The 17,905-nt window shown below is 47.7% G+C and overlaps 1 protein-coding gene across 2 annotated transcripts; it reads left to right on the top strand.

Moving 5' to 3' along the window:
* The first annotated feature begins 3,567 nt into the window (after positions 1-3,567).
* DDX52 (DExD-box helicase 52) lies at positions 3,568-11,579 on the top strand. 2 transcript variants are annotated; one of them, XM_075719802.1, is made up of 16 exons: positions 3,568-3,654; positions 3,841-3,918; positions 3,967-4,078; positions 4,438-4,568; positions 4,766-4,951; positions 5,235-5,378; positions 6,035-6,146; positions 6,462-6,534; positions 6,687-6,890; positions 7,254-7,344; positions 7,871-7,993; positions 8,228-8,378; positions 8,766-8,841; positions 9,650-9,721; positions 10,352-10,444; positions 11,010-11,579. In XM_075719802.1, exons 1-16 carry the CDS (start codon positions 3,568-3,570, stop codon positions 11,095-11,097), a joined length of 1,821 nt encoding a protein of 606 aa, XP_075575917.1. In that variant the 3' UTR covers positions 11,098-11,579. The 2 variants fall into 2 exon arrangements, with proteins under 2 accessions (XP_075575917.1, XP_075575916.1); XM_075719801.1 differs by having other exon boundaries at positions 3,841-4,078.
* The last annotated feature ends 6,326 nt before the right edge of the window (positions 11,580-17,905 follow it).

Below are 17,905 nucleotides of genomic sequence, written 5' to 3' on the forward strand. Positions count from 1 at the left end.
AGCTAAAGGCTGAGGGCCTGTTAATGGATTGGGGGACACAGCAGGGATCAGAGGTCATGAGTGCACTCAGCTAGGCTAATTGACTGTTATGTGCATATTAGTGATGATAATGTAGTAGGAGAGCGGGACGTGGGGAGCAGATATGCAAAAGTCCCCCGACAAGCGCCGTCCTGTAATTCCTGTCTTACACCTGCCAAGCAAATGCACGCGCGCACCAAAGACAGCGGCCTTAGCTGGCATTTTTCGGGAGGGGAGCCCAGGTACAGGTAAGCATCTCCGACCTGATTGTGCGTGTGGTGAAATAAATCTGCTCACCGGATTGGCTTTGCAGTCTGACGGGTTTTTATTTCAGCCCTAACGCGCTGGGCACAGCCCAAGGATCTGACCCACGCATCGCACCCGGGCTGCTTCTACGCCGGCGCAGGGGTCCCCTCAGCACCCCTGTGGGATGCGGGGGGCTGTTTCGGGGTCGGGAGCGTACCCTGCTATTAGCTGCCTGCCTGTACCTGCTGCGGTCCCGGGGCCTGTCTGCAAGAATAACAAATGGAAGGGGAAAACCATACAGCCTGGGCTCTCCCCCACATCCCAGTCCAGTCCGCAGGCGTCTTGCCAGGGGCTCCAGGCAGAACAAGGCTGGCACTTCCCCTCCTCTGCTACGGTTTTACGCCAGCCCCGGTGCGTCGGAAGTGCCGTGTTCCCCAGCACGTACAAGCAGGTGCAGGGGGGTTAACACGAAGTCCACGAGCTGGTCCAATAAATTCTGTGTTCACCCCGCCTGAGCATGGCTGGGGCCGGGGAGGCTGTCGATGCCCCCCGTAGCTGGCACAGGCAGCCATCTCCTGTTTGCTGCGGGGCAGATGGAGTGAGACGTCCCTGGCAGGAGGCACTTTGCTTTCTCTTTCCCGGTCTGGATCAATCCTAGGGAACAAAGCAGCAAGCCATCCTTTGCCTTGCGGGCTTTCTGCAGCGTGCACCTGAGAGGGGTCCTTCTCTGAGAGGCTTTAGGTCACCTTGCTCAGCAAAGCAGGAGCAACACAGAAAAAGAGTGAAATCAGCTCCAGTCAATCCAGATACAGGATCGGTTTTGGAGGTCAGCTGCAGTTTCGAGCTGACTTTTGCGGGATCGAGATCCAGCCTGGCGAGCACTGCTAACAAACCAGGATCGCCCAGGTTACATCAGGCTGCTGGGGCATTAATCACGGCGTCCATGGCCAGGCTGAGCTGCACGGCCTGAGCTCCCGCACCACGCGCACCCTGCAAAGGCCTCGCCGCTCATCTGGTGTCAGCGCTGACTTGGCAATTAGCACCGAGTAATTGATAGAGCAGCACCGGGGAAGCAAAGCTCAACCCAACGCCGTGACAAGAGCGGTTTTGCTTTACGTTAACCGAAGTTGCTCCATTTTTGTATTTCACCGACTTCTCCCTTTCACCCCTGACACACGACATGACGCCTCGCAGCCTGAGTGCTGGTGTCGGCCCCGCCAACTGCTCCAGGGCAGAGCGACGTCAGCATACGGCAGCGCGGGCCCTGGGGTCGCACGTGCTGGAAGATGGGAGCGTGCTGGAGGGTCCCTTGCTCCCGGCACACGGCTTTCTGCCTGCCTGGCTCCCGGCGCTGATGCCTCGGGAGCAGAGCTCCTTACTCCGACCACAAAGGGATTTCCCAGTCGAGTGATGAAGAGAATATTTCCCGTTTCCTCACTCTTGAATCTGCTGACAGCATCTCTTGGTGAGTGATGGATATTGGAGATGATTTATAGTTCTTTGTTACACAAATGCCTCCACATTCTCCCCCGTCCTCTCACAGCAACCATTAGTCACTTTTCCCAGCGGAAAAGCAAGACCCTCAGCACGGGGACGGCCCGAAGGACACAGCATCGAGTCTCAATCCCGCGCTGGCTTTATTCGTTGTAACTACGCCGTTGGCAATGGCTCGGCTCGGGGACACGAACGAGGGAAGCGTCAGCGTCGCCGTGCTCTGCGCTCACCCAGGTCCCCGTGCGGCTGCTTCCACCCGTCCGCTGGGAAGTCAAAAGGTTGGCAAAGAAAAAAAGCGCAATAAATCAGGCAGATAGGGGCTGCGGGGAGGATCGGGTTTATGCAATTTTTCATCTCAAAGTTTGTAATTAAAGTAGTGAACGTTACAGGAGGAACAGCCGTTGCTTGTATCTCTCAGGGCGCTCGAACCTCGGTGATGTAAGCGTTTAGCCCTTGAGACTTTTATTGCATAAAACAGTTTTTGTAATGCTGTTGTTGCTTAATTGGATTTCTGTTTGTTTTACTTCAAGAACACCAGGAAAAATACCTGTATTGTTTGATCTGATACAGAGTACTAGGAGACTTACCTGTACTATTGGGTCTCACAGTTTACCATAATGAATAAATACATGAATTAAATTCTGATCTTAATCTATGCAAAGGTTGCTCCTGCCATTGCCGCTAGCGTTTCATTCTTCAAGCGTAGTTGTGAGGCCGGATTGTTTCAGGGGAAATCAAGGATTAAACAAATTAACCGGGCACATTCCTGCCTTTAATTTAGGTGTCACTGGGACTGCTAACTGGCTTCGCCTCAAATGCATGCTGGAATGCTCCGTCGATGAGGGTCTTAAAATTGGGAGGGTAGTGCAGATTGAGCCCTAAGTGTTTTTTAACAAAATAGATTTGAATGAAACCAAGAGAGGACATTCCTCCGCTTTCACAGGGAAAGGCAGAGACGGTTGCTGCAGATCACAAAGGGACTTCCCTGTCAATCCACGAAGAGAATATAACCCAAGGGATGATGCAGGCAATGAAAAGTGCTAATAAGCCACCGTTTGGCCTCCTCAGAAATATCTAGGACCCAAGTTTGCATCTCTAAGAGGCAGAGTGGCTGTGCCCAGCGGAGCTGATAATCTCGACTTGCTGGCGCTGTGATGGATAGAAGAGAGGTCAGTCCTTTGAGACCAGCTAATGATACTGTAAATCACCAAAGCCCAGACATGTGCGAACAAAAACTTCCCACAAAAGCTTTTGTCCTCTTATTCAGCCGAGCCGGTCCTTAAAAATAGTTGAAGCAGTCAGCGCAATTAACTCGCCATCAGGAATACACAAAAGGACAAAACGCTGCGCTCGGCCTATAAAGATGTAGAACAGTTTTATGGCTCATACGCCGGATTCGGTATTTCTGATTCGTTTAGACCTCATGCAGATGATTAGAATTTTTTTAAAAAAGGAAACTGACCATCAACAACCACCCCCCTGCTGTGGGGCCCTCCCGTCCGGCCCCGTCCAGACCCCCGCGCTGCTGGCCCGGAGCCCCCCGGGGCTGGGGCCGGCCCCTGCAGCTGCTTTCCGCCCTCGGGCTGTGGGGACGGCCGTGCCCGCGGCGGGCTGGCTTCTCCCGGTGCCCCGGGGGCCTGGTGCGGCCTAGAGCGGAGCGCGGCCCGGCGAAGCCTAACGGCGCGGTTGCCGTGGCAACGCGGCGCCATGCCCCCCGCCGCGGGGCGGTTGCTAGGATACGCCGCCGGCGCTCCCGGAAGTGCTCGCTACTTCCGGGGGCGCCGCGGGGAGCGCTGGGCGTGCGGCAGCATGGAGGTGCAAGAGCTGTTTCGGCGCTTGGGTGCCGGTGCCCGCTTTGACGTGAGGCGCTTCAGGCAGGATGCCCGGCGATTCGGGGTACGGCGCCACCGGGGGGGCGGCCGGGGCGGGTCTGGGCCCCGTTCCCTCCGCGACGCGGGTCGCCGGGCCCCGGCCCCTCCATGCGGCGGGCCCCCAGGCCTACCCGCGGCCTTGCGGTAGCGCTCGGGGGGGCGCTGGGGCCTGGCCGGGGCGTCTCACGGTTTTCCCTGCTCTCTCCTTCAGGTGATAAAGGAGAGCGGCGGCAGCGACTCGCTGGAGAGCCTCGACTTCTTCGGACGCAAGGAGGGGGCCCCTCTGGGCGCTGCCGAGGGAGGCTGGGGGCTCGCAGGGGCTGGAGAGGAGGTGAAGGGTGGAGACCAGCAGGACGATGGAGCAGGGAGTAACGCCGGAGAGATGGCAGGGAAGAGAAAAAGAACTGCAGAAAGCAGTGAAGGGAAAAGAAAAAAGAAAAAGACACGAGGTATTTATATATATATGCGTGCATGTCCCAGACAGAATGCTCTGATGTAGTTCGTGCTTCTTGCTTGTTTCAGTTTACTGTAAATCTGCAGGTAGTGTAGGTCATTTTACCAGGGGAAAAAAAAAGCTTCTGGGTTCTTTGGCCGGCCTGTGTCAGAGCTGACAAAATAATTGGGCCAAGATTCAGTGTTAAGGCTTGAGAATGTGGTTGCCGTCCTTCTGGAGTCTTCATGAACTTTAGTGAGAATGACAGAAAAAAGGTTTTGAGGTCACATTTTTTACCAAATTATTTTTGATTGGGTTTTACTAATGGAAATCTCAGTGTTTTTTTTTTTTTTTTTTTCTTTTGGAAACTTCCAGAAGCGGCATCAATGCCAGAGTTGTCAGAAAGCAATGGAATAAAGTGGATGTCCTCTCTGGAAGCAAAATTCGAAGATGCAAAAGACAAAAAACCTACTGCGGAAAAAGTTGAACGCTTGAGAAGAGAAAAGGTGGGACCACAGCATTGTAATGTAGCAACAGATTACTTGGTTTCTGTGGCTGTTTCATCTGAAAAGTGAGGTTTATTAATGGTAATTTCTCTTGGGAGGAAGGTGACCGACTATGGGGAAAATAACCAGGAGATGAATCCATATATGTTTATTTTTATGCTGTCAAAGAAAGAAAGAGTTTGTCTTTTACCTTTTAGATAAACCGCTTCAGAAATCAACACAAGATAAATGTTCAAGGAACAGATCTTCCTGACCCAATTGCCACGTTTGATCAACTTCAGAAGGAATACAAAATCCACCCTAAAATCATGGAGAATATTCAAGCTGCTGGCTTCCAGGTCCCAACACCAATCCAGATGCAGGCTATTCCCGTCATGCTTCACGTGAGTTTTCTGGTACTGCGTTTTGTTGCAGGGACTGTGGCAAACTTGGGAGAGCGGCCTCTCTTTAGGGTCATGGCAGTGGCTAGTTGCTCAGCTTTAGAGATACATCAACTGCATCAGAGTTCAAAACTTAGTCATTACAATATTCTTGATCTGTGCTGTTACTAAGGTATTTTGGGTTAGTTTGTAGCATTAATATTTAGGTGAATGTGATTTTTGTGGGGTTTTTCTTTTTTCTCTTTTTTTGTAGTAAAATAGAACACCCTTCTTGTTTTTCTTACAGGGTCGGGAACTTCTAGCTTCAGCTCCTACTGGGTCTGGAAAAACGCTGGCATTTTGTATCCCTCTCTTGACACATCTGAAACAGCCTAGGAACAAAGGATTCAGAGCGCTGATCATCTCGCCTACCCGAGAACTTGCTAGCCAGGTATGTGTTGAGGGGAAAGGGGTTGTTGTGATATTGATGCGCTTCAAAGTTTTCACTCTGAATCAGTAAAATAGCAGCTTGGTAAATATTTTTTTCCTTTATTACCCTCAGGTATCAGAAAAAGCTAATTTAAACGTGTCTTTTTGTCTTCTGGGAAATAGCTACATATCTAGCATCTTAGTCTAATCCAGATAATTAGATTAGAGGCTCAAGATTCTTTGATCACATTTTAAAACTGCCCAACACTTAGGTGTTCTTAATACCTACCTTCATATTTGAGTTTGCTACGAGAGATTTGTCTGTTTGCCCCAAACACAGAATTTCAACCAAAAGCTTCATATTGAAGCTTTGTTATTAAACTGAAATAAAAATTGCAACTTTTGGCAGAGTTCCGTTTTTATTCAAATGGGAGAGGGGCCTTATGGGAGTTATGTCCTTAGAGTCACAATATGGTAGTCAGATCTGTGAGAACTTTCAAGTGAAAAACGTGTGTTAGAAAGCTGTGTTTTATTATGCTCAGAAGACCAGACAGCTTTCTCTTAACACTGAAGTCAGGGTGATGTTTGAAACGCTAACTTGGCAATTTCCTGCAGTTTTTCTGGTCAGCAAAGCTAACTGGATTGGTTTGAAAACTTAGTCTCTTGCTGCCTTTTCAGACACATCGGGAGCTGGTGAAGTTGGCTGAGGGGACGGGCTTCAGAATACACATGATCCACAAGGCAGCTGAAGCAGCAAAGAAGTTTGGGCCCAAGTCTTCTAAGAAATTTGGTAATTGTTTTAACTACGTGAAGTGCTTCTGAAAATGTAAAAAATGTCACTGACTTTCCTCTTCTGGCCTGTGTGGTTTTAAAGAGATCAGTTAATACCACTTAAGACGTGCAATCTATTGCTCAACACTAAAAAAAAATGTAGCTGGAATGGGAGAAATAGGAAGTGAGCCTGATAGTGGACCCTGTTAAATTGTACCTCTGGCAGACTGGATTGGAACTTGTGTTTCTCGGGGCTCTGTTAGTCTGGTTTATTTTGTGTCTTTTTTTAATGTTTTGCTATTTTTTTTTTTCTCCCCCCGCCCCATTTCTGTAGATATACTAGTTACTACTCCGAACAGACTCATTTATTTGCTGAAACAAGATCCTCCAGCAATAGACTTGACCAGGTACCAAGAGTCTTTATCAAATTTGGCTTTGCTATTAGCTTTGCCACTGAAAAGCAGATGTGCGCATCGTCCTTGCGTGCGTGATGGTCTGTTGGAACTTTTGCCTTCTCCGCGAGTGACCCTTACTGAAAAGAAAACCTCTCTCTTCCTAGTGTGGAGTGGCTGGTGGTGGATGAGTCAGACAAATTGTTTGAAGATGGGAAGTCGGGGTTCCGAGATCAGCTGGCCTCCATCTTCCTGGCATGCACGTCCCACTTGGTGAGGAGAGCCTTGTTCAGCGCAACCTTTGCACACGATGTAGAGGAGTGGTGTAAACTCAACCTTGACAGCGTTGTTCTGGTGTCTGTTGGAGCAAGGTAGGTGTACCATTGTACCCTGACTCTCTCATGGGTCTTTTTCATTTCTTGGGCAAATTATTTGTTTGCTTTGCATCATCAGCCTGCTTGGTTGTATGTCTTTGTTGTTAGTCTTAGTACTGCAGGTTGGTTGTCTCCAGAAAAAATTGTGTAGGCGTACAGATCTTTCTCACCTACTGGGGAAAGTGTTGGTTTTCTTTACCCATTACTTTATCATCAAATAAACATTAAAGTTAGAATCATGTGCTGGTGAAAAAAGTTTGTCGTGCAATATTTCTCATTCACCAGGTAATATTTTATGGTTTTTAGTGTTTATAAGTAAACTCTAACAGTAGCACGCTTCTGTTGGATTTCTGGTTTCAGAAACTCTGCAGCAGAGACAGTAGAACAAGAGCTGTTGTTTGTTGGATCTGAGACAGGAAAACTAACGGCAATGAGAGAGCTTGTTAAAAAGGTATTTTGGAGAGGCTGAGTACATTCTGCTTGCTTCTGAACTGGGCTGTGTGTTCTGTCAGAGGCTCGTAATTTCCTAGGGCAAAGATTTCTCTGTGACACATGTAAAACCACTGTCCAAATCTGCTGTACAAGAGGAAGAGTAAGTACCCTACCTATGAAAACGGAGAGTGTTTCCCATTCTTGGTTATATATTTGAGTCTTGCTTCGGAGCAGTTTGTATTAAGTCTGTTTAATTTTACTTGGCAGTGTGAATGGGTTCTTCACATTGGGTGGGGAAAAAAATCTGTTTGTTTCTGTGGATTAAAATGCAGCCTGATGCTTACGAACCATTCCATCAAAGGCAATGGAGTTGAATTTGCTTAGTTCTGACTCCCAAAGATTTGGCAAGTCAAAAAAAAAAAAAAAAAAAAATCCTCTAAGGTGTAAAATACTGGGGCTGGTTAAGTCTCCTTAGCAGCTTGGTGTCTGCAGCCAATAATGGTAGGAAAAGGACTTGAACCTCAGACAAGCTTATTCTCTTGCAGGGTTTTGCTCCTCCGGTCCTGGTCTTTGTACAGTCTATTGAGAGGGCTAAAGAGCTTTTCCATGAACTTATTTACGAAGGCATCAACGTGGATGTCATCCATGCAGACAAAACTCAGCAACAGGTAGGGGGATAGAAGTTCTTTTCAAGAAACACTTTACAACACTTGCCTTTACCCTTCTTTCTAATGTAACTTGAGGTAACTGACAGTAAATTACTGCAGGTTTTTGCTTAGAGGTTTAGTTTTATTCATTAACATCATGACAACTTTCAGGAAACAAGTTCACCTCCTTTCTCAAATTGCTAATTAGGCTGTTTCCAAGTACCTTTTTTTTTCCCCCCCCCCCCCTTTTCCTAGAGAGATAACGTAGTACGCAGTTTCAGAGCGGGGAAGATCTGGGTGCTCATCTGCTCAGCCTTACTGGCTCGAGGGATTGACTTCAAAGGGGTGAATATGGTCATTAATTATGACTTGCCAACGAGCGCGGTGGAATATATCCACAGGATAGGTGAGTGATTGCTCACAAATTATGTTCTTTTTCTCATTTCCTAGATTTTTAATGTAGATGCTCTTGTGCACGAGCAAAAATCCTGAAACCGAGCCTCCTCTGTTGCTGCAGCACTGGCTTCTACATCACTTGAGCCAGTTTATATCTTGGCTCAACTTCCAGTAAAACTGCGTTAGTTTTTGTCAGTCTTCTATGAACCTTAAATATTTAGACGCTTCAGACATACCTGTGCTTTCATTCAATAGGAACAATCTCTGGGGATCGGCTGCTCAGTAGTGTGCTTAGTGTACTAACACACACCGGGAGGCTGGGGCTGTGAAGGGGAATAGAATAAATGGAGATATTTGAAGTAAAATCTTTATTCTTTTCGCAATTTGTGTTTGTCAGGTCGTACTGGAAGAGCAGGGCACACAGGAAAAGCAGTCACTTTCTTTACAGAAGATGATAAACCTTTATTACGGAGGTAAATTGGAAACATGATATAGCAAAAATGTTTTCTGTGTTTCGTATAGCGTACTGCTGAACCATATGGTTGTGTCTGGTACCACACATCTCGTAAGCACAGCATTGCCATGCTCTGGAAACCCCACGCTGCTGTAAAAAAAGCTCTTAGAAATGGAGAACTCTGTATCAACATGGTGGAACTGCAAGGTGGTACCACAGTATGGGAAAGACTGAGAACATTTCAATGTTAAGGTTTCTTTTTGAAGCCTTTCAGTAATGCAGCAAGAGAGAAACTAGCATCCTTTCACTTCTTCCAGTCACGTTGCCAGGAGTGACAACGCGATGGCTTACTTGGTAGCACCTTTCGGTGAAACTCAGTTATTCTGATGTGAACCTTGCTAAAGGGCAGGCTCAACAGTCTTTTACAAATAACTTTGCTCTTGTTCTGGTTTTCCTGAATCATTTGCCATGTAGACAGCGCAACTACCTCATGCTATGCTTTAGGTTCTTTAACTTGCTTGTGTCCAGAATTTCTTGGTACGATTCTCTGTTTCGGCTTACTGCTTTTTCTTCATCTCCTTGAAGGCTGTACTCGCCTAGAGTTTCAATTTGTTTAAATTATCCAAATGGAGTCATTAGTTTCATTTAAGCCTTTTGTGTCTTTTTGTTTCTTCCTCACCTTACTTCAAACTTGCTTTTGTGTCTTCATTTCTTGCTTAAAAAAAACACAACAGAACCCAACAGATTGCTGTTTTCTGCAGAAGCAGCTTATCTATTGTCCAAGCACTCGCTGCCATAGTTAATGTCTTCCCTCCTCTCCTTTCCAGTATAGCCAGTGTTATTCAGCGAGCTGGCTGTCCTGTGCCAGACTACATAAAACACTTCCCCAAACTGCAAAGGTATGTTCATTTGAATGCTTTACTAGTTTGTTTCCCATTTTAAAAGCCTGCATGAGCGGTGCTGGGTGTGTAAGGGTTGCAAAAGATCTGGTTGTTTGCAACAGAGTTGCGGTTTAGCTGCAAAAGGAATTTTAGACAGGGCAGACATGGCAGTTTTTTACCTGGACAAAAATGGAAACAAAAAGAATTCTCAACTTAAGGTTTTCCTGGAGCTAACTATTTTCTCTCTGAGTTCCCTGAAATTTGCTTCAGACTTCCTAGGCCCATACTCATGAATTGGGCTTCTGATACTTTACTCTTTTGAGTTACCTTTAGAAAAATTGGTGTATGTATACAGATAACTTTTTTTTTAATTAGTGCTTCTTTTCACGCTTTTTCATAACTTGTAGTGGTTTCTGAAATTAGAAATCCTTCTATATATATTAGACATATATTAAAACAAAGTTTGTTTGAATGTCTTGGAGATAATGTGGCTGAACTAATCTTGGAATAAACAACACTGAAAATATATTCAGACCCATAAATGCCGAACAACCAGTCAAGGTTTTCATTATCTGTTTTATTTACTTTGGATGTTAATTTTTGCCCTTTAAAGTAATTTAATATGTCTTCACGAAATGTCGTTCTCAGCAAACAAAAGAAGAAATTCATTAAGAAGCCATTGACAAGAGAATCCATTTGTACCACCCCTCAGTGCTTCTTAAAAAAAGCCAAAAGAAAAACGTAAGTAGGTTTTTCTCAACAGGAGATGCTGTTTATCCAGAAAAGGGCCAGCAACCTTCCTCTGGAATAACCAATAAGTTCTTTGGGTGGACCACCCGGTCACAATGATTTTAGTGATGGTGAAGTTTTAGTCTCAGTACCTGCCTACTGGAAATGGGATTAATGCTGCCAGTTTGCCTCGCATGGTGCCATGTATCGGGTGATAGCGAGCTGAGTTTAAACCACTGGCCTTAAAGCCAGACTTCAGACCAGCTGTCATTTCACAGAACCTATCTGCTTCCCTTCTGGCAAAGGGACGGCTTTGATTTTAACACGTGGAGTATTAATACAAGAAGCAGATGTTAAGTTGTAATGACCGGAGGTCACAGAAGATTTGGCATGTAGCAGTTTGGTGTAGTGGAAGTGGTCATAAAGAACACCATTACCCACACTTTGGAGTGTTGCTTCCGAAGGATTTATGTTCAGCTGTAAAGCGACTAATGTCTGTGTCACTGCTATATACTTCATCTTTTATATATATATATATAATGTTCAGGTGTCTTGGTCTCCACTGTGTTTCTTGTAGGAAAGCTGCAAAGGAAAACATTAAGGGAAAAAAGGAAGTTAAAGAAGATAAAAATGGCAGTAAATCACAGACTGTTTCGAAAAGCTGAATAGCAGCAGACTACTCCTGAGCTGGGGCTGGTGCCTGTGTCCGTACTGACAAACAGAAGAACGACGATAGCAGCAAAGGGGAAGGGAGAAAAATATTTCTTATGTGTCCCTCTGGGTGAGGATGGATGTTTACATGCAAGAAAGGCTCTACTGAAATACCAGTAGAGGATTCCTGAATGCTTCTTATAGAAGCTAAAGAGTGTGCTCTTGCAAAATGCCTTGTGTTTCTGAACAATAGTTCAAAAATAGCATCTGTTTGTGTTGCTGTCACGCAGTTTTGTATTACTCCTTGGGAATACTGTCAGTTCTGTACCCTAGTATGTTTGTCAGACTGCAGGAAGATTCAGTGGCAGAAAACACACAAAGCTTACTGTTAGGCTTGATAAAATGCGGCTGTCAAAGACTTCCCCGGACACTTTAAAAGCAAAACGGAACAAACCCACTTGTACTGTATGTGAAACTAAAGCCTTGCTCCTCCTACTTTTTTGCTTCTTTGAAATCATTTTGAAATAACTAATACTTTACATATCTGTAAACTCTAGTAATTTTGTACTGTTTCATATTTAAATCTCAGAATAAACAAAGTCATAAATGATTCTCACACAGGTGCCTGTCTGTCTGTACAGCCTTGATGGAACAAGTCTGCCGGCTTTACACAAAAAAGCCAGGCTCCTCGCGTTTTCCACCTCCTCGTCTGCTCTCTGTGTTCTCAGTCCAATGTTGTGTCACAATTCCGGTAATGCAGGAATGTCTTCTCGTTTGCAACTCTAACCCTCCTTTAAGGAAGCGTTCCTGTGCAGGATTGTCTTCCTGCTTTGTCATACTTGATGCAGTTTGGAAATGGATCCCAGGTCGGTATAACTCAGTTAGAGCGGGGCACTGTTAATCGCTCTGCCCAAGTGATGACTGTGGAGTTTTGTGAGAAATGGATGAAGGCTCTGCATCCTCTTCTGCTTATTCCTGAGCTGGACTGAAGCTGACCTGTTTTTGCTTTGTTTGCAGAATTGCATCTTCTATTTGGGTTATGTAGGAGCTAGTGTCTTCGCTTTGACATCTATGAGCAAATTTGCCTGTATATTTTAATAAAAATGCAGTTTATATTCTGATAAATACCAAGTTGCCTGCTGCAAGATACTGATGACGGATACGACGTGGACTACATTTAACAATTTGAGTGAGAAATTACCAATATTTGCCTTTAAAGGCACTGCTACTATGTAGGGTAGATGTGCTTATTAAAATAGTGGTAACAGGAGAGAGAACAGCTTTCGGTGATGAGCATCTGTGTCTTGTTATAGCAGGGGGCTAGAAGATGCTAGTTCTCTTTCTGAGGGGCTTAGTTTTAAAATGAGAGCTTAAATTTCATTTAGCTCTTTCTCTAAGGCCGGGTTTGATTTTAATGTGATTTCTGACCCCGATCAGTAGCGTAACGAGACGTTTAAGCAGCGGCCTTGCTCAGGATTTACTGGCTGTGAAGTGCTGAAAAGCTGGCACACCCAACACCTTCTGCCGAGGGTGAGGAGCAACTCCTGAATTTCCACGCTTTGTCACGGACTCTGGTGAGCTTTGGCTGACCTTACGAAGAGAGGGGAGCCGCTTCTGCGCAACAGCCTAGGGAGGCATTCCGCACCTCGTCAGGAGCGCTTATTTTACGGTATTTCTGAGGTTTTTGGCCGGCACAGTTACCATGTGATAAGTAATCTTTGCAGTGCCCCTCAGCCGGGGATGGGTTTCAGGTCAGTCCCGGGCTATCCATCCCCACGTCCCCTTGACGTTTGGGGTGGCAGGGCGGCACTTTTTGAGGGAAAAGCTTTTGTTTTCAGGTTCCTGAGGTTGCCTTTCCCAACACACAGCTTCGATTTACCAAGCGTTCTTCCTAGAACGCTTCCTTCTCCCCTTTAAGGCCTCGACGCGCGTCCCCGCCCGGCTCTGTGGGTTCCCGCCGTGGGGCCGGGGCTGTGGGGCCGTGGGCTGGCTGGGGTCGTGGGGCCGGGGCCGTGGGGCCGGGGCCGTGGGGCCGTGGGCGGGCCGGGGCCGTGGGGCCGTGGGCGGGCCGGGGCTGTGGGGCCGTGGGCGGGCCGGGGCGGGGGCTGTGAGGCCGTGGGCGGGCCGGGGCTGTGGGGCCGTGGGGCCGGGGTCGTGGGGCCGTGGGCGGGCCGGGGCTGTGGGGCCGTGGGCGGGCCGCGGCTGGGCCCGGCCCCGGAAGCCGCCGCCGCTCAGCTGACAGCCGCTGCCGGGGCCGGAGCGGGAAGATGGCGCTGCGGCCGGGAGCCGGCGCGGGGGGGCGGCGGCGGGGCGGCGGGCGGCGGCGGAGCGGGGGCCGCCAGGTCGGTGGTGGCGGGGCCGGGGCCGGGGCGGAGAGCGGGGTTGGGGGGCTGCGGCCGGCGGGGGTGCGGGGCCGCAGATGGGGTGCGGGGGTGAGGGGGGGCTTTGGAGAGGAGGGGGAGCGATGGGGGCTGAGGGGGGCGCGCGGGGGGGGGGCAGAGATGGGGGAGCTGGTGGGCGGTGAGGGGGGAACTCGTGGGGTGCGGGCTCGGGGTGCAGTTGGGCTGTGGGGGCAGAGGGGTCAGGGCCCAGGTGTTGTGGGGGGGTCCCGGGCGGGGTATGTGGGGGTCCCAGATGTGGTTTGTGGCGTCCCGGGTGGGGTGTGGGGGTCCCAGACGGGGTTTGTGGGGTCCTGGGCAGGGTATATGGGGGTCCCGGGCAGGGTATGTGGGGGTCCCAGACAGGGTATGTGGGGGTCCCGGGCAGGGTATGTGGGGGTCCCGGGCAGGGTATGTGGGGGTCCCAGACGGGGTTTGTGGGGTCCCGGGTGGGGTGTGGGGGTCCTGGGCAGGGTATGTGGGGGTCCCGGGCAGGGTATGTGGGGGTCCCAGACAGGGTTTGTGGCGTCCTGGGTGGGGTGTGGGGGTCCCGGGCAGAGTGTGTGGGGGTCCTGGGTGGGATGTGGGGGTCCCAGATGGGGTTTGTGGGGTCCTGAACAGGGTATGTGGGGGTCCCAGATGGGGTTTGTGGGGTCCTGAGCAGGGTATGTGGGGGTCCTAGATGGGGCTTGTGGCGTCCTGGGTGGGGTGTGGAGGTCCCAGGCGGAGTGTGTGGGGGTCCCGGGTGGGATGTGGGGGTCCCAGATGGGGTTTTTGGGGTCCTGGGCAGGGTATGTGGGGTCCTGGGTGGGGTGTGGAGGTCCCAGGTGGGGTGTGTGGAACACAGCCACGGTGGCTCCACAGTTTGCTGGTATTTATTCACATTTTGGGAGCCCACCTTATCCCCCAGCTTGTCCAGGCCTGTGGCAGTGGTGTCCGGGCTTAGGGCAGCTGTAGCCCGCTTGCCATCAGGCTCCACAGCTGCAATCTCAGATACTGGGGCGGAAAGGGATTTCGGGATTTCACCAGCCCTGCTTGGGTGCCGCTGGTGTCGGCAGCGATAAATGTTGCTTATTGCCACCGGGCAGGTTTGTGGCGGCTGCAGGATGGGGCCTCTGCTCGCCCGCCGCTGCTGTGGGGAGTTTTCTTTTCCCCTCCGTCCCACAAAGGGCACTTCGGCGAAGAGGGGGGGACCGAGGAATGGTGTCAGGAGAGGGAAACAGTGGTAAAAGAGACGTGCAAACGTGTCGTTGTGTTTTTGGAAAGGTTAGGAAGCTGTATTTCACTATCTTTGAAGACTTAGTAATTTTTTTTTTTTAACGTAGGCTCTTGCGTGCTATTTATCTGTTGCCCTGCTTCTCAGGAGGCTGGGTAAATTTTGCATTTGACAAATAAGTTCATTGAGTTGTCTTGGATATCCGAAGCCTACGGTTTTGTCAGTGGGAACGTGAGGAGGGGAGGTCTGTGCCGGGGCAACGTTAGGTTAATGGTTGGACTGGATGATCTTAAAGGTCTTTTCCAACCTAAATGATTTGATGATTCTATGACCTTCACCCGCAAGGCGTGGGTCTGCCGCTCTGCGCTGGGGAAGAGGCATCCAAGGGGTCCGGAATACTTGGGAAGAGAAAAGCTGAGGTGTTTGTGTCCGCCTGTGCGTGCTGTGGAAGGGATGGGAGGCTATCTTTGGATTTCCCCACGTATATAAATGCTGAAACAGTTCTTGCGAGGGGCTAGATGAACCGTCTCACCTCTTAGAGCAACGCTGCCCACTTAGCAATTTAATACAAAAGTAGCAAAAGTGTTATCAGCAGACTATAGGTTTTGAAACGTAAAAGGATTTAAAAATCATTGTTTCCCATTGTTAGTATTTTGGGGTTTTTGAGAATGAAGCCTGGAGGTAGAGGAAAAGTTCCATTCTCTGTGTCTGTGTGGGTTCTTTGCCTTGTTTCACTTTAATTTTTGTGGATTTCTGCCATTCAAAAATACCATGACAGTCTGTGTTGTGTTGATAGCGTTGTACTGATTGGGAATTAAGGCGTTTAAAAATCTACTTGTAGATAGGAAAATGTTATGTGTGGTTTGGAGCTTTTATAGCGAAGCCTGAATACAGAGAAGGAGTTGCTTCTCCCCACGCTCCTGCATTTTGACTGAAGTTGGTTTGTTTAGGTTTTTTTTTTTTTTTTTTGAAGTTCCATATTTAAAATACTTATCTGATAGGAATTTACAGATTCCGTATTACTACTTCAAGAGTTCTGTTGTAGGGTAATTGCTTCATTTTCCTTACACCGCAGAAAATAAAATAAATATATTGTATACGTTACACTTTCTTACTGTGTTACCAAAAGTATTATGGCTAGTTGCATGAACCTGGGTGGTAAAGTGCTTCAGCTGTTGATAACAACAGAAATGTCTGCAGGTGCATTTAAATCCACTGTGGAAATACAGAGGAGTAAGAAACTGTATTAAAATAGGTTCCTTAATAGTAGTCAACAAATCTCTATATTTTAAGCATCTGGGGTCATAAAGGTTTCCATTGTCTAGAAAATGCATTTGGTCATTTTGGAGCATGCAGTCAGCTGGCTATAAATGTTCTTTTAGCCCCCAAGTAGTATATTGGTCCTCACAGACTGCTTAATTTATCATGCCTGGCTTTTATTCTTCTTTTTGAAGTTTAAAAAAAAAAAAAAAAAAAAAAAAGAGGAGACTGTTCTATTTTGTCTGTTTATTCTTAAGTCTCCTGTCAGTGTTGTTATTTTGAGATAACTGGAATGAGAATGTTTTATTTAAAAGAAAGTGACTTCTGACGTTGCTCCTATCGCTGTATGGTTACGAAGTTCGATGGCTTTCTGTAGCGCTTCAGTTAATCTCACAAACGACCGTGCCTTAAACTTGCTTTCTCAGCGGCGGGAATCAGCTGCTTTTACAAGATGCGTGTGGGCATTGCTTTTGCATCTCCGAAGAGTAGTTTAGAAATAAAGTTCCTGTTGCTTGAATAAAGAAGGCGATGGGGTTTCTGTACGTGCGTGTGTGGCTGGCGTTGGCGACTGCACGGCTAAATGTTGGAGCGAGGTCCGTGATGAGTCCAAGCCGCACGTAGAGAGTGCTGTGCTGCAGGAGCTTGCTTTGCTACTTTTAATGAGCTCTTCTTCCAGTGCCCTCTAATTAGCTGCAGGTTTTTTTGTTGATCCCCCTGCCGCCGCCCCAACAGAGACTTATAAATAAATCAGGAGCTCTGTAGAAAGGGATAAATATTTAATGGTCTGGCCTTTATTTGCTTCCAACAAGCAGTGGTACCTTGCTACGCTTGTTCAGTTTGCATTACATTTGCTGATTTGGAAGAAATCTTGTTGACCGGATTCCCCAATAAGAAGGGAAAATATGAAGCTACGAACACTTTTCCATACTTGTGAGCTTTTCAAAAATAACTTTTAGTTTAGTCAGAATGATGAAATATTAAGAACGGTGTATTTTTATGATGCCTAAAATTGCTGCGCTTGCCGATCTGGCTTACGACAGAAGCTCTACACATCTGAACTTGCACACGTTTGAAGGGGGTATATTGCTGAGGAGGCACTCTGTACTGACAGCCATTTCCACAGGTGAAACCAAATGCAGGCAAAATCCAGTTAATTCACCGGGCTTCAGCCCCTGAGTGGAGAAAACAGCTTTCCTGGCCAGCACTGGAGTTCAGTCATGGGTCCCTCTGTGATTTTCAGTCCGCTGTCTTCATGATGTTAACATTGGTACCCTAAGGAGTGGATTAAAAATGACCGACGTGAACACCGGTCAGTAGAACAGGCGTTGGCTGCGGTGTGCGTGAACTGAACCCAATCCAGAGAAGCCCAGCACTTGTTTTGAGACAAGGCAGAGTGCGTCTGCGGAGTGCTTCAAAGAGAGAAGCCCAAAACTGTGCTGATTGAGGATAAGACCTGGACCCGGCGGAAGGCGTAGGTGTGTCTTAGTTGTGGAAGGAAAAGTTAGCACATAGCAGTCAGGGTAAAAGGAGAAGCTTCAGTATTAAGAAGATTCTGAGTTAGAGGATGAAATGAAGCGTAATATGGGTTGTCTTGGTGACCGTGTAACCTGCTGTCTGTATAGTGGGTAGGTGCAACTTGCTCCTGGATAAATGCATAATTTAAATTCCTTATTTTTATCTTGGTACTCATATTACACGGCTCTTTTATATTTATAAACCAGGTTGGCTTTCAGAACTTCCTGCAGGTTTTGAAAAACTGTCTGCAGTCATTTGAGATAGCATTTTCTCCTTTACTCTTAGGCGGTTTCTTTTACATCCACCCTCGTGCTGAGGAATATTGAATATCTATAAGCGTGTTTCTCTTTCATGGCGTTTTGATGTAATAGCTGCCTGGGACACTGAGTGAGGTTCTTGTTCGGTAAATTACTGCTGACGTGGGTTTCTGAGAGTTGCTTGCAAATGAGACTT

Source organism: Pelecanus crispus, chromosome 12 (assembly GCF_030463565.1).
Source record: "Pelecanus crispus isolate bPelCri1 chromosome 12, bPelCri1.pri, whole genome shotgun sequence".
Lineage (NCBI taxonomy): Eukaryota > Metazoa > Chordata > Aves > Pelecaniformes > Pelecanidae > Pelecanus > Pelecanus crispus.